At 39.0% G+C, this 12,652-nt stretch overlaps 2 protein-coding genes across 2 annotated transcripts; both read left to right on the top strand.

Annotated features, from left to right (window-relative positions):
- The first annotated feature begins 5,352 nt into the window (after positions 1 to 5,352).
- Positions 5,353 to 7,831, top strand: LOC134208339 (uncharacterized). The gene is made up of 2 exons (XM_062684337.1): positions 5,353 to 5,689; positions 6,170 to 7,831. Exons 1-2 carry the CDS (start codon positions 5,646 to 5,648, stop codon positions 7,722 to 7,724), a joined length of 1,599 nt encoding a protein of 532 aa, XP_062540321.1. The 5' UTR covers positions 5,353 to 5,645; the 3' UTR covers positions 7,725 to 7,831.
- A 2,379-nt stretch (positions 7,832 to 10,210) lies between these two features.
- On the top strand, positions 10,211 to 11,107 carry LOC134206130 (uncharacterized protein YagA-like). The gene has a single exon (XM_062681818.1). It carries the CDS (start codon positions 10,211 to 10,213, stop codon positions 11,105 to 11,107), a length of 897 nt encoding a protein of 298 aa, XP_062537802.1.
- The last annotated feature ends 1,545 nt before the right edge of the window (positions 11,108 to 12,652 follow it).

The following is a 12,652-nucleotide window of genomic DNA, read 5'->3' as shown; positions in this document are numbered from 1 at the left end:
TCTTATTCCTTATATCTTATCCCTTATTCCTTATTCCTTATACCTTATTCCTTTTTTCTTATTCCTTATTCTCCAATTTTCTTATTCCTTATTCCTTATTATTTATTCCTTATTCCTTATTCCTTATTCCTTATTCCTTATTCCTTATTCCTTATTCCTTATTCCTTATTCCTTATTCCTTATTCCTTATTCCTTATTCCTTATTCCTTATTCCTTATTCCTTATTCTCCTTATTCCTTATTCCTTATTCCTTATTCCTTATTCCTTATTCCTTATTCCTTATTCCTTATTCCTTATTCCTTATTCCTTATTCCTTATTCCTTATTCCTTATTCCTTATTCCTTATTCCTTATTCCTTATTGATGATGATGATGGTCCCACCACATACCCCTACAAAGGTTTTTCCTTATTCCTTATTCCTTATTCCTTATTCCTTATTCCTTATTCCTTATTCCTCATTCCTTATTCCTTATTCCTTATTCCTTATTCCTTATTCCTTATTCCTTATTCCTTATTCCTTATTCCTTATTCCTTATTCCTTATTCCTTATTCCTTATTCCTTATTCCTTATTCCTTATTCCTTATTCCTTATTCCTTATTCCTTATTCCTTATTCCTTATTCCTTATTCCTTATTCCTTATTCCTTATTCCTTATTCCTTATTCCTTATTCCTTATTCCTTATTCCTTATTCCTTATTCCTTATTCCTTATTCCTTATTCCTTATTCCTTATTCCTTATTCCTTATTCCTTATTCCTTATTCCTTATTCCTTATTCCTTATTCCTTATTCCTTATTATTCCTTATTCCTTATTCCTTATTCCTTATTCCTTATTCCTTATTCCTTATTCCTTATTCCTTATTCCTTATTCCTTATTCCTTATTCCTTATTCCTTATTCCTTATTCCTTATTCCTTATTCCTTATTCCTTATTCCTTATTCCTTATTATTCATTCCTTATTCCTTATTTTCCTTATTCCTTATTCCTTATTTCTTATTCCTTATTCCTTATTCCTTATTCCTTATTCCTTATTCTTATTCCTTATTCCTTATTCCTTATTCCTTATTCCTTATTCCTTATTCATATTCCTTATTCCTTATTCCTTATTCCTTATTCCTTATTCCTTATTCCTTATTCCTTATTCCTTATTCCTTATTCCTTATTCCTTATTCCTTATTCCTTATTCCTTATTCATATTCCTTATTCCTTATTCCTTATTCCTTATTCCTTATTCCTTATTCCTTATTCCTTATTCCTTATTCCTTATTCCTTATTCCTTATTCCTTATTCCTTATTCCTTATTCCTTATTCCTTATTCCTTATTCCTTATTCCTTATTCCTTATTCCTTATTCCTTATTCTTATTCCTTATTCCTTATTCCTTATTCCTTATTCCTTATTCCTTATTCCTTATTCCTTATTCCTTATTCCTTATTCCTTATTCCTTATTCCTTATTCCTTATTCCTTATTCCTTATTCCTTATTCCTTATTCCTTATTCCTTATTTCTTATTCCTTATTCCTTATTCCTTATTCCTTATTCCTTGTTCCTTATTCCTTGTTCCTTATTCCTTATTCCTTATTATAGAGAGCTGGTTTTGCTTGTCCCGAAAACTGCATAGGTGGCAACATGTCTTGTACGTACTGCTTAGAAAGCATCTGCTATAGTGCGAAAACAATTATTCCTCAGATAAGTTCATCTCACTACGTACGGAAATGGCCACCAAGCCCTACCAAACCCATTTTCCTGGTAAATTGTAAAACTAGAAACCATCCAGCGAGCGTACAACCAAGGCAACCTTCGCACACAACTTCTACGAAACGACGGAGTTTCAACGACTGTTCGTTTCGGTTTGGCGCAGGCAGGATTTGGTTTTTATGTTCACCCCTGGGCAGACCCTCTCCGAACTCGGGCGCGGAGTTAATAATAATGTTGACATCGTTGTACTCAATGTGTCGTTGGTTGGTTGGAGGATGTGTTGTTTTTTTTCTCTATGTGCCACATTCAAGCTGTTTCCATTTGTTCTATGGTGACGACAATGAATGATGGAAAAGGTTTTTCCATGGAAATTAGCAGAATCGTTTTGTAGTCGCTAACTGTGAATAAAATGCATTCTCTGGTATGTGGAATAAAACCGGTTTAACGAAACACATCAGCTTTGTAATTACATAAATTCATCGCAACTTCTTGTGTAATATTGCATTTTTGTTGCAAATTTGTCAAGCAGAATACAAACAAAAGCTCTCAAAAGCTCAAGACGATTCTTTTCGATCGAGTTCTGCTGCGACAATTTATGGGCGATCGACTGTTATGTTCATAGCAATCAAGAATCAGCTGGTCCTTCCGTTTAGCACATCATACTTCTAGCTCACGCAAATTACGGCTGAACATCCAATTTACAGTTTATTTCCACCGGGTAAACAAAGTCGTAAAATTTCCTACTTAATTTCAGCGTCACTTAACTGAAACCAAGCTTTATTGTTTGGAGTTTGTCACAGTTTTGTCGCAATTTACGACTGAAACCGAATCAAAACCTTTCAAATTTAGTCACCACGACGCTACCTGGCGAGAGGCACCGGCGGATCGGTCCATCCACCCTCGTTCAAACCTACCACAATTCAATCTCGTGGGGCGCCCCCGGATAGACGCCACAGCACTCACATTGGCATTACATCGGCAGTGGCGTCATCACGTTTTTATCACCTTTGTCTGGGTAAAATTGTCCCATGGGTCTACCCTTGCAGCCATCACCAAAGATAACACCATGTGGAGGTGTTCGTTCCGGCCGTCGTCGTTGCGTCGTTCTACATACGACCGGTTCTGTAAGACTGAGTGATATTGTTCTTTGTTTCAAACAAATTCTTTTTAACAACATACTAAGATTTTTTTTCCACTTGAGTGCATACTACCAAACGTGTGATTATTGTCGATCAAAAATACACTGGACATGTTTACTCAATGTGACGGTGCCGGTTTGTTTGGGCGAAAGTGATTTTGGCAATTCCGGTCACCAAGCTCGGCAACACCATCATACCACATGGCGGCACGGTGAGACTTTACTCGTGAATGGAAGTTGTTTTTTATGAACAAACGGTACGGTACTGTTAACGTGACTACAGCCGCTTTTTTGTGACGATTCAGGCGGACGCGATAGGTGTTCCAGAATTCTCAGCTACCTACGCATTTTGCAACACTCGCAACGAGAAAAAAACATATCAACTGGCGTTCAATCACGTACTCAGATGTGATTATAAGTGAGAGTGTGAAGAAACAGTTTATTGGGCTTTAGAACATAGATGGAATTTTTCGAAAATAAATTGTAGATCTAATAAAGAATTCATTGTAATGGTTATGTGTACCGCAATCAGCAGTTCTCGAACATAGCTGCACTCGGGAGCCCATTAAGTTAAAATGCTTGTGGCTGGCATCGAAAACAAAGCAACAATGATTCCGCTTTTATTTTGAGAGCTGAGCGTGGAGGCGCTTGGTGCATTGTATATAAGAAAGGCGAAAGCGGTAGTTTTGTTAGGGCGGTCACTATAGGTGAGAGATTTTTCGAGGTTTATCAATCCTCCTCCCCCGGTACTTTGTGGTTCTGCCAACACAGTATCTTCTGTTATTTAGAGATCTCTCGGGAAACGAGAAACAGTTTTTCTTCTTTCCCATCACACAGTTCGAAAAAAAACCTGTAAATTTCTGTTCAAGTAATTGTAATATATTGAACTTTATGTTTAACAACATTATTCATAATACAAAATGATTAAAATTTACACGTGCTTCAATTTGGTGGTTCCATTTCATGTTTTTAATGAAAAGTAATAAAAATAGGATCAAGGGAATCGAACTCTTGCCTTCAGAGTGAGAGCCTATCTTGTTATAGTCACTCTTGTATCTCCACTTCCTGGAAAAGAGCCAATCCAGGTATAACAGACTATTAGCCTTCTCGTGAATTAATTATTCCTCATCAGACTAAACGATAGCTTAAGGACGAACTTTATGGAATCCAATTTTGCTTCACCTCACGTTTTCAAGGGCACCACTATCAATATTGATACAACGAGCAACTGTGATCTTTTTATTCTATGCTTGCTGTACGTTGTTTCCGATGAATCATTTAAAATTTAGATTGTTTTCTTTATTATCGAGACCAATACTGGATGGTCTCGTTGAAAATAAGATATATTGAATTTAAATTTCAATGATTTTATCATTAAAATCAAAGAAACTCAAAATTGGGATCTGGTACATACATCTTGTAACCGAATTTCACATTCAATTATGAATCCCGTCGTGGCTAATTTTCATTACATGGGTATTCTATTCACGTAGAGTGATATTTTTGCACCACGTAGTGTATGCTGTATATTGAAGCTTACATCGAAGTTTGACAAAATCCTCTTTATTTATTTATACATTTCCGACACATCACCAGTCCTCTGGCATTCATGTCAAAGTAAACATTACCTTAAGTTAGTTTTACAAAATTCAATTTTTTTAAAATAATTTCCATTCTTTTACAAATTTTATAACGGTAAATTCCTTTTCTGTGCTGTTTTGTAGTATTCAGCAATTGATCCGTTGATACCACAAGCAGACCTCTGTTGGATGTATCATCTGCCCTGCTTTCGACTAATATGTGATGAATCGTTATTTGAACTCCACACCAGTTGCATATTGGAGGGCTGTTTTGGCTTAGGATATACGAGTGGGTGAGCCGTGTATGCCCTATCCTTAATCGTGTAAGAACCCGTTGCTCGGAAGCATTAGCACGATCTGGAAACTTTGCGGAAGATTGTTTAACTCGCCTTAGTAGCTCTTGACTTTGATACCATTCTGTTTGCCACGTATTCCATACGTCGTTTTTAATTGTGCGCACGACATCTTGCGCTGGTATGGGGATATTTAGTAGAGGTTGATTTTTACTGTCTTTACTGTTCGTCACCAATAATACCGGAGTGGCCCGGTATCCAGCCAAATGTTATGTTTCTGCCTTTAATTTTTGTTACGTCTGGTTTGTTAAATATTGCAACATGTATTACGCTTTAGGAAATGCAAAACTCACTATGAAGAAAGTCATTATACAGCTCATTATCATCATAATTCGCAACCGTTTCTTCGCCGTGCAATTACCAAAACATGAACTGCCGATTTAAACGCACAACACTGTAGGATATATAATGGACATGACAATACATGCAACAGTTTCAAAGGTTTTTGACACGTTTTCGGGTTTATTTCTTTATCGTGTGAAACGCATAATTCAACCAGAGATAACGTGTGTAGCAAACGCAAGTTTAAAAAGCTTGCGAAAAGAAAACGGAAGCGATGCATACCGGAAGACTCGAAGCGTTGAAGAAAAAGCTTCGATGGAGTTTATGACAGCTAGCGAAAATAGGTTCGTGCCAATGCATAGATGTGAGCTCTCTGTCTCGGAAAAGAGCAGGGCAGAAAGAGCAAGCATTTTACGATGATGCTTCAACAGCTCATTAGAATGAGACGGAATAAAAAAAAAAGCTTTTGGACGGGGTATGACTGAGAGGAGAAACTGGCATCAAGTCATTCAGTGTACGGAATTTGAAGCGTATAGACGCATATTGAGCGCTGCAATATTGGTCCAATCGTATCTGGACGGAATCAAATACTGAGGATGAATCCCGAGTACCACAATGGCGTGGTTGATGCTCCCGTAAAGTAAGTATAATCCTAGTAACCATGCATATAAAAACTAAAAATACCGTTTGCAATAACAATGCTTCCATTTTATCGGCAAAAAAATAAGATAAGCTGATCAATAGAAGGAAAGCACATGGCAAAAAATAAAGGTAAGCCAGTGGCAAAAAAAAAAAAAAATCTTCCATTTTGTCGGCAAAAAAATAAGATAAGCTGATCAATAGAACGAAAGCACGTGGCAAAAAATAAAGGTAAGCCAGTGGCAAAAGCAAAAACGGTGAATCAAAGGCAAAAAAAAAAGGTGAGCCACAGGCAAAAAATAAAGGTAAGCCAGAAGAAAAAAAAAAAGTTTTTGAATGAGAACAAGCATCGAACTTGTTAAAAAGCCGCGATTATATTCGCAAAATTGTTATTGCACACCGGTTTACCATAAGTTACTATTAAATACGAACGCAAGAAAAATGTGATAATTGCAAATAAAACGGAATTGAAAAATTTCAGAAAGAAGAAGAAATCGAAGTTGGAGGTCGTAGCACAAAACCCATCGAAACATATCCTCGGCCATGCTAAACTCACTAAAGAGTCACAGGAGATGGCTCCAACGAAAAAGTTGAAGAAGCGCAGCCTTAGACAAGCTAATTTCTCTGAGGAGGTGGTGATGCACGAAGGGGCTCTATTGAAGATTAAGGAAAAATCCAAGCGTGGTGCTGCGAGGCCACAACCGCCGAAAGTGAATTCTACAGCAGGAAATATACCGTTAGTGGCTCCATTGAAGAAAAAGAAGAAATCAAAACTTGGCGTGGCGATGCAACAGCTGTCGGAAGCGAATTCCAGCAACGTTAACCTCACCGAAGAGTTGGCTAAAGCACAGGAAACTATACGAGCGCTTCAAAGCAGCTTGTCATCCGCACAGAGCGAGACCGGAGATGTCAACAGTGTGGAATTCGAAAACGATCTTGGTCCAAGTAGTACAAAACATCACACCAGACCACAGGACCCAACTAACGAGCTTTCACGATTTGTAACATCGATGAATCAAATATCCGTGTCGTCAATTAGTGTTCCGGAATGCAAGCCAAGCATAGAAGGCGAAGATATTTCGCGGCTTGACTTCGACGCGTGGCAGGATTTGTTGACCAATTCATTGATGTTGGCAGGTATCACAGAGGAAGCAACTCAGTTCGCTGTTTTCAAAGTGAAGGCAGGTCAGAAACTCCTTGAAATGTACAGGTCAACAGTATCATCTGGCGATGTCCCTGACGAAGGAATTTTCCCCTACTCCAATGCTATGTCGCGGCTAAAGATGTATTTTGCTTCTACATCTGACATCATGCTACAGCGTAGAAAACTTTCTCTTATGATGCAGCATCCGAAAGAATCGGACTTGGTTTTCATTAGAAGGGTTGCAACCGCTGCGAGGCAATGCGAATACCCGGATGGAAAGCAACTTGAAGAGATCCTGAGTACAGTAGCTGAACAAGCCAGGTATAAAGAGGTAAGAATCGCGGCGCTCAAAATGATGAGTCGTAAATCATCTTTGGCGGATCTAATCGATAAAGTTCGAGAAATCGAAACAATACGATTGAATGAAGAATATGTCTCAAAGAAACATGTGACACCAGATACAACATTGGCACCTGTGAACGCGGTGAAGGTAGAAGCCGGACTTTCTCGCTTTGTTGCTAATCGTGCAACTCCGGCCTATGCCAGAACTCCGCAGCAGCGAATCAATATACGTGGCGGACGCGGTCAGCGATCTGCGAGAGGTGGCATGGTATGGCGTGGATCTAACTCACATGTGCTCGAACGTTGTACTCGTTGCAACAGCGTTTATCATTCGGCAGAAAGATGCTTCGCTATAAATCTGAAGTGTCACAATTGTGGGGATATGGGTCACCTACTGCGAGCATGCAATCGACCGGTAGCTCCAAGAAAACAGCGATTCCATGATGAAGGGATGCCAGCTAAAGATCCACTGGAAGTTGCAGCAGTAGCAGCTAAACAGGAGACGATGGCTGAGCAAGTTACAACGGATAAACCTGTAAGTGAAAATTAATTTGATTACAAAAAACTCACCAAAGGGCTGACAAGAAGTGTTTTTTTTTTGATAATAATAATAATTAATGTATGTCATAATGACCAGAACTCTCGTATTTCAATAAAATGTTGATTTGCCTTATTAAATTCATTCATTGAAAATGTCTGGTTATGATATATTCTTGAAATGGCCCGTACAGGTGATTCTAAACCAAATTTTCAGGAACTAATTATTTTAAATTAATAGGAAAACTCATATACGGAAACTGCAATCGCAACAGTAGTTGAGACGCTTGATACCAGTATAATTAAAGCTACAGTCGCCGGAATGCCGTGTGAGTTCCTAATTGATTCGGGTGCACAGGTCAACACAGTGACGGAGTCGATTTTCGAACAGTTGGTTGGAAATGAGCTATACAACAGAGAATTACATAATATTCAGACAGGAACCGATCGGCGATTGAAAGCATACGCCAGTTCGAGTGGCATAGAGGTATTATGCAATTTTGAAGCCTTGCTACATATTTCGGAAGATCGCCCAAAGCTCCTCGAGAAGTTTTATGTAGTTAAAGAAATGCGATCACTATTAAGCAGGGCTACAGCAATAAGATACAGTGTATTGCTGTTGGGGATAGCAGTTCCCATCAAACGTGGCTCTCATGAATGCGATATAGACAACAATTGGCATAATATTGCTTTTATTTGTTCCGGATCTATCTTCCCGAAGTTCAACATTGCTCCAGTATTGATCAACTACGATTCATCCAAACCACCATGCCGCTATATATACATGAATGTACCGATTGCAATGAAACCCGCAGTTGCAAAACGTCTTGAGGCACTTACTTCAGCAGGTATAATTGAACGAGTCACAGAAGAAATGAATACTGAATTTTGCTCGTCAATGCTCGTCGTCCCAAAGGGTTCCAGTGATTTCCGACTAGTCGTTGATTTACGAGGACCGAACCGATACATTCTGCGCGCCCCATATGCGATGCCCAACTTAGACCAAATTCTGGCAAAACTGGAAGGTGCCAAATGGTTTTCTACCATCGATTTATCGAGCGCCTTCTTTCACGTTCCACTACATGAGAACTCAAGGCATTTAACGAACTTCATGACTGAATTTGGAATGTTTCGATACATGCGACTTCCGTTTGGATTATGCAATTCGCCAGACATATTCCAGGAAATCATGGAACGAACGATTCTTGTTGATTGTGATGGTGTCATCAACTACCTTGATGACGTACTAGTTTTTGGAGCAACGAAAGAGGAACACGACAAGAACCTGAAAGAAGTTCAAGCTAGACTTAAAGACCATCATGTACAAATCAACGAATCTAAATGTGTGTTCAGCAGCCAAAGTGTTAAATTCGTTGGATTTCAACTGACAGATGCAGGTTGGCGAATCGAACAGGATAAAATCAGCGCAATAAAGAACTTCAAGCGTCCAACATCATGTGCTGAACTGAAAAGCTTTCTTGGACTAGTCACGTTTGTTGATAGATTCCTGATTCATCGAGCAACAAAGACGCAGCATTTGAGAACGCTTGTCAACTCTTCCAAATTCTATTGGACCGACAATGAAGAAGTTGAGTTCCGTTCATTGCAGACTGATGCGATAATAGCGATAAGGACACTTGGATATTTCAGTAATACGGACCAGACGGAACTTTTTGTTGACGCATCTGCGGTTGGTTTGGGGGCTGTATTGGTACAATACGGCAAAAATGGATCGCCCAGAATAATAGCATGCGCTTCAAAGGCACTCACTAGCACTGAGCAGAACTACCCTCAATCAAATAGGGAAGCATTGGCGGTAGTTTGGGGCATCGAGCGTTTCACCTTCTACCTCACGGGTAGACCATTCGTGGTACGCACTGATGCCACAGCAAATGAGTTTATCTACCACTCCAACTATCGTATCGGCAAAAGAGCATTCGCAAGAGCAGAGGGATATGCATTAAGATTACAATCATACGATTTCACGATGGAGAGAATAAGTGGACAAGACAATGTTGCGGACGCATTGTCAAGATTAATACTCGAAACTCAGAAGCCAGAAGCCTTTGAGGAAGACAACGATTCCCATGTACTTTGCGCTTTAGATGCGGGTTGCATGGAAATTTCAATAAGTGAGATTGAAAGCTGCTCAGAAAAGGACGAAGAAATGGAAAATCTGCGTTTGGCCTTACAACACAACATTTGGCCAGTTGAACTGCGCAAGTACGAACCACACAGGAAGAATATGTATAGTTTAGGATCCTTGTTGTGCAAAGGAGATCGGATAATCCTACCTAAGACATTGCGAGAAAAAGCTTTTACATCGGCTCACAGCGGACATATAGGAGAGGTTGCCATGAAACGCATCATGCGTGAATTTTTCTGTTTATCAAAAACTGCGAAACGTGCGTACTTTTGTCTAGGAAAAACCCGCCGGTTCCATTATCATCACAAGAACTTCCAGAAGGCCCGTGGGAGATAATTCAAATAGACTTCCTAATGGTACCGGGGTATGGATCCGGTGAATTTCTCATGGTAGTGGATACATATTCACGGTTTTTGGTGGTAATTGAGATGCGCCGTACTAACGCCGAGGCAACGAATTTGGCCTTGTTGGATATTTTCAAACGCTGGGGCCTACCACTCATAATCCAGAGTGACAATGGACCGCCCTTCCAGAGCTCGGCATTCTGCGACTTTTGGCAGGAAAAGGGCGTCAGGGTGCGGAAATCGATTCCATTGAGTCCACAGTCAAATGGGATGGTCGAGCGGCAGAATCAAGCCATAATTAAGGTTCTATCAGCGGCCAAATTGGAGTCTAAAAACTGGCGAAACGAACTGGAGTCTTTCGTTCATAAACACAATACTGTAATACCACATTCTAGATTGAATGTAACTCCATTTGAACTGCTCGTTGGGTGGAAGTACAGGGGTACTTTTCCGAGCCTCTGGAACGATGTGGAAAACAAACAACTGGACCGTATAAACGTGCGAGAATTAGACGCCGAAGGGAAGCTAACCAGTTCAAAATACGCGGATAGTACACGAGGAGCAGAGCCATCAAACATACATATTGGAGATATCGTTTTCTTGAAAAAGCACAAGACATCTAAAGTAGACCCAAAGTTCTCGCCGGAAAGATACACCGTAATTGCACAGGAAGGGTCAAAGATGGTTGTCATCAGTGGTAACGGAGTACAATATACAAGAAGTATCAATGATATGAAGAAGGCCCCATGTTCATCACCAGCAAACCTAAAATCTAATGAATTTGATAATGCAACAGCTGATAAGGAAGAGCTAGGTAATTTAGTGCATCCAGGACTTCGCCGCAGAGAGACAGTAAAAATGCCAGCTAGATTTAATGATGACTTCGTCTACAGAATCTACGAATAAGTTGATTGATTTGATAATTTACCATTTATATCGATAATAAACTTACAATGTAACTATAAATTTTCATTTTAGTTTCAATATCAGTATTAAATCACATTGTAGTTACTAAAGTTATTCCAACGCATAAATCAAACATTATTGTAGTAATATATTTTATATTTTTGGGATAAAACTTCATAATTGCTCCAATGGACAAATTCAAATAGCAACAAGTTTCATTTTAAAATTTTAAAGCCGTAAACAAATATATTGGTCAAAATCTATATGGATCGTTACATTAGAAATTTGAGAACCCAAAACAGGCGATTTAAAAGTATAAACCGTATAAACACTGTAGCATAAACTTACATATTTGGCCGTAGGTATTGTTCACGGAGGGTTTAGGATCAGCATGGTAAGTTTTGGATCGGGTCTTGATTCTTGATGTGATTTTGCTGTATGGACATCACCTCAGGGAAAACAAGCAAAATTTCATCGGATATCGTGCTGTAGTATTACTAATAGATGCGTATCATGACCGAGACTTAATTTATATTGATTAATACTTAATTATTAAGAGGAGGTTCCGCGGGAATTTTTCTTTGTTTATTCCGTTGTATTTGACAGGAGAAGCAATCTCAACGATGGGCGACATCGCAGATTGACGTTTGACTAGGGTTTGGTTATATACTTATATTAATGAATAATACAACCTGCTTGATAAAAGCTGGCAGAGCCGTCAAAAAAAAACAAATCTGCTGTCGTCCCTAGTCCCGACGTGATTACAAAGGAGGTGCCACCGTTGCCAAGGGATGTCTCTTTGTGCCGACTAACATTTTACCGAATCATGTGAGAAAGTTAATATAGATTATAGATAAATAGTAGAAGCTATAGATGAGCGAAAGCATGGTTGGGTTCGTTTTTTTTAAAACGCAAGTTTGATCGTGCATCATGCGCATATGAAATCACACCTTTTAATGTCGTGACGTCATGCTCGTTTGGAGACAGTTCCTCTTCTTGTTCCTCCACAGTAAAATCCCATAAGGAACTGTCAGACTGTGCGTGCAGAATTTACCTTCGTAGTCGCGAATAGTGCTATAGCTAATTCAAGTTATGTACAAACAATATCACGTGTCACAAGGCAGGAAGAAAATTAATGCATGGGCATTGGCATCAAATTACAGTAGACGTTCGATAACTGCAAATCATTTAACTGCAATGCTTTTTAACATGCAATACGATAGTTGCAACAGTTTTAGAGTTATCGAACGACTAGTATACTCTTCATTAACGAGACTGGATAAAAAAAAAAAAAAAAATGATCTTAGTGATCAGATGAGAGTAGGGGAGGGGAATATTGTAGGATATATAATGGACATGACAATACATGCAACAGTTTCAAAGGTTTTTGACACGTTTTCGGGTTTATTTCTTTATCGTGTGAAACGCATAATTCAACCAGAGATAACGTGTGTAGCAAACGCAAGTTTAAAAAGCTTGCGAAAAGAAAGCGGAAGCGATGCATACCGGAAGACTCGAAGCGTTGAAGAAAAAGCTTCGATGGAG

Source organism: Armigeres subalbatus, chromosome 1 (assembly GCF_024139115.2).
Source record: "Armigeres subalbatus isolate Guangzhou_Male chromosome 1, GZ_Asu_2, whole genome shotgun sequence".
Taxonomy (NCBI): domain Eukaryota; kingdom Metazoa; phylum Arthropoda; class Insecta; order Diptera; family Culicidae; genus Armigeres; species Armigeres subalbatus.
Note: the sequence above shows the minus strand (reverse complement) of the source record. Positions and strands in the feature narration are given on the sequence as shown.

Coding starts and splice junctions, on each gene's coding strand:
- LOC134208339 (XM_062684337.1), top strand. CDS start 5,646: ATGAATCCCGAGTACCACAATGGCGTGGTTGATGCTCCCGTAAA. Junction 5,690..6,169: donor GTGGTTGATGCTCCCGTAAA/GTAAGTATAATC, acceptor GAAAAATTTCAG/AAAGAAGAAGAAATCGAAGT.
- LOC134206130 (XM_062681818.1), top strand. CDS start 10,211: ATGGTACCGGGGTATGGATCCGGTGAATTTCTCATGGTAGTGGATACA.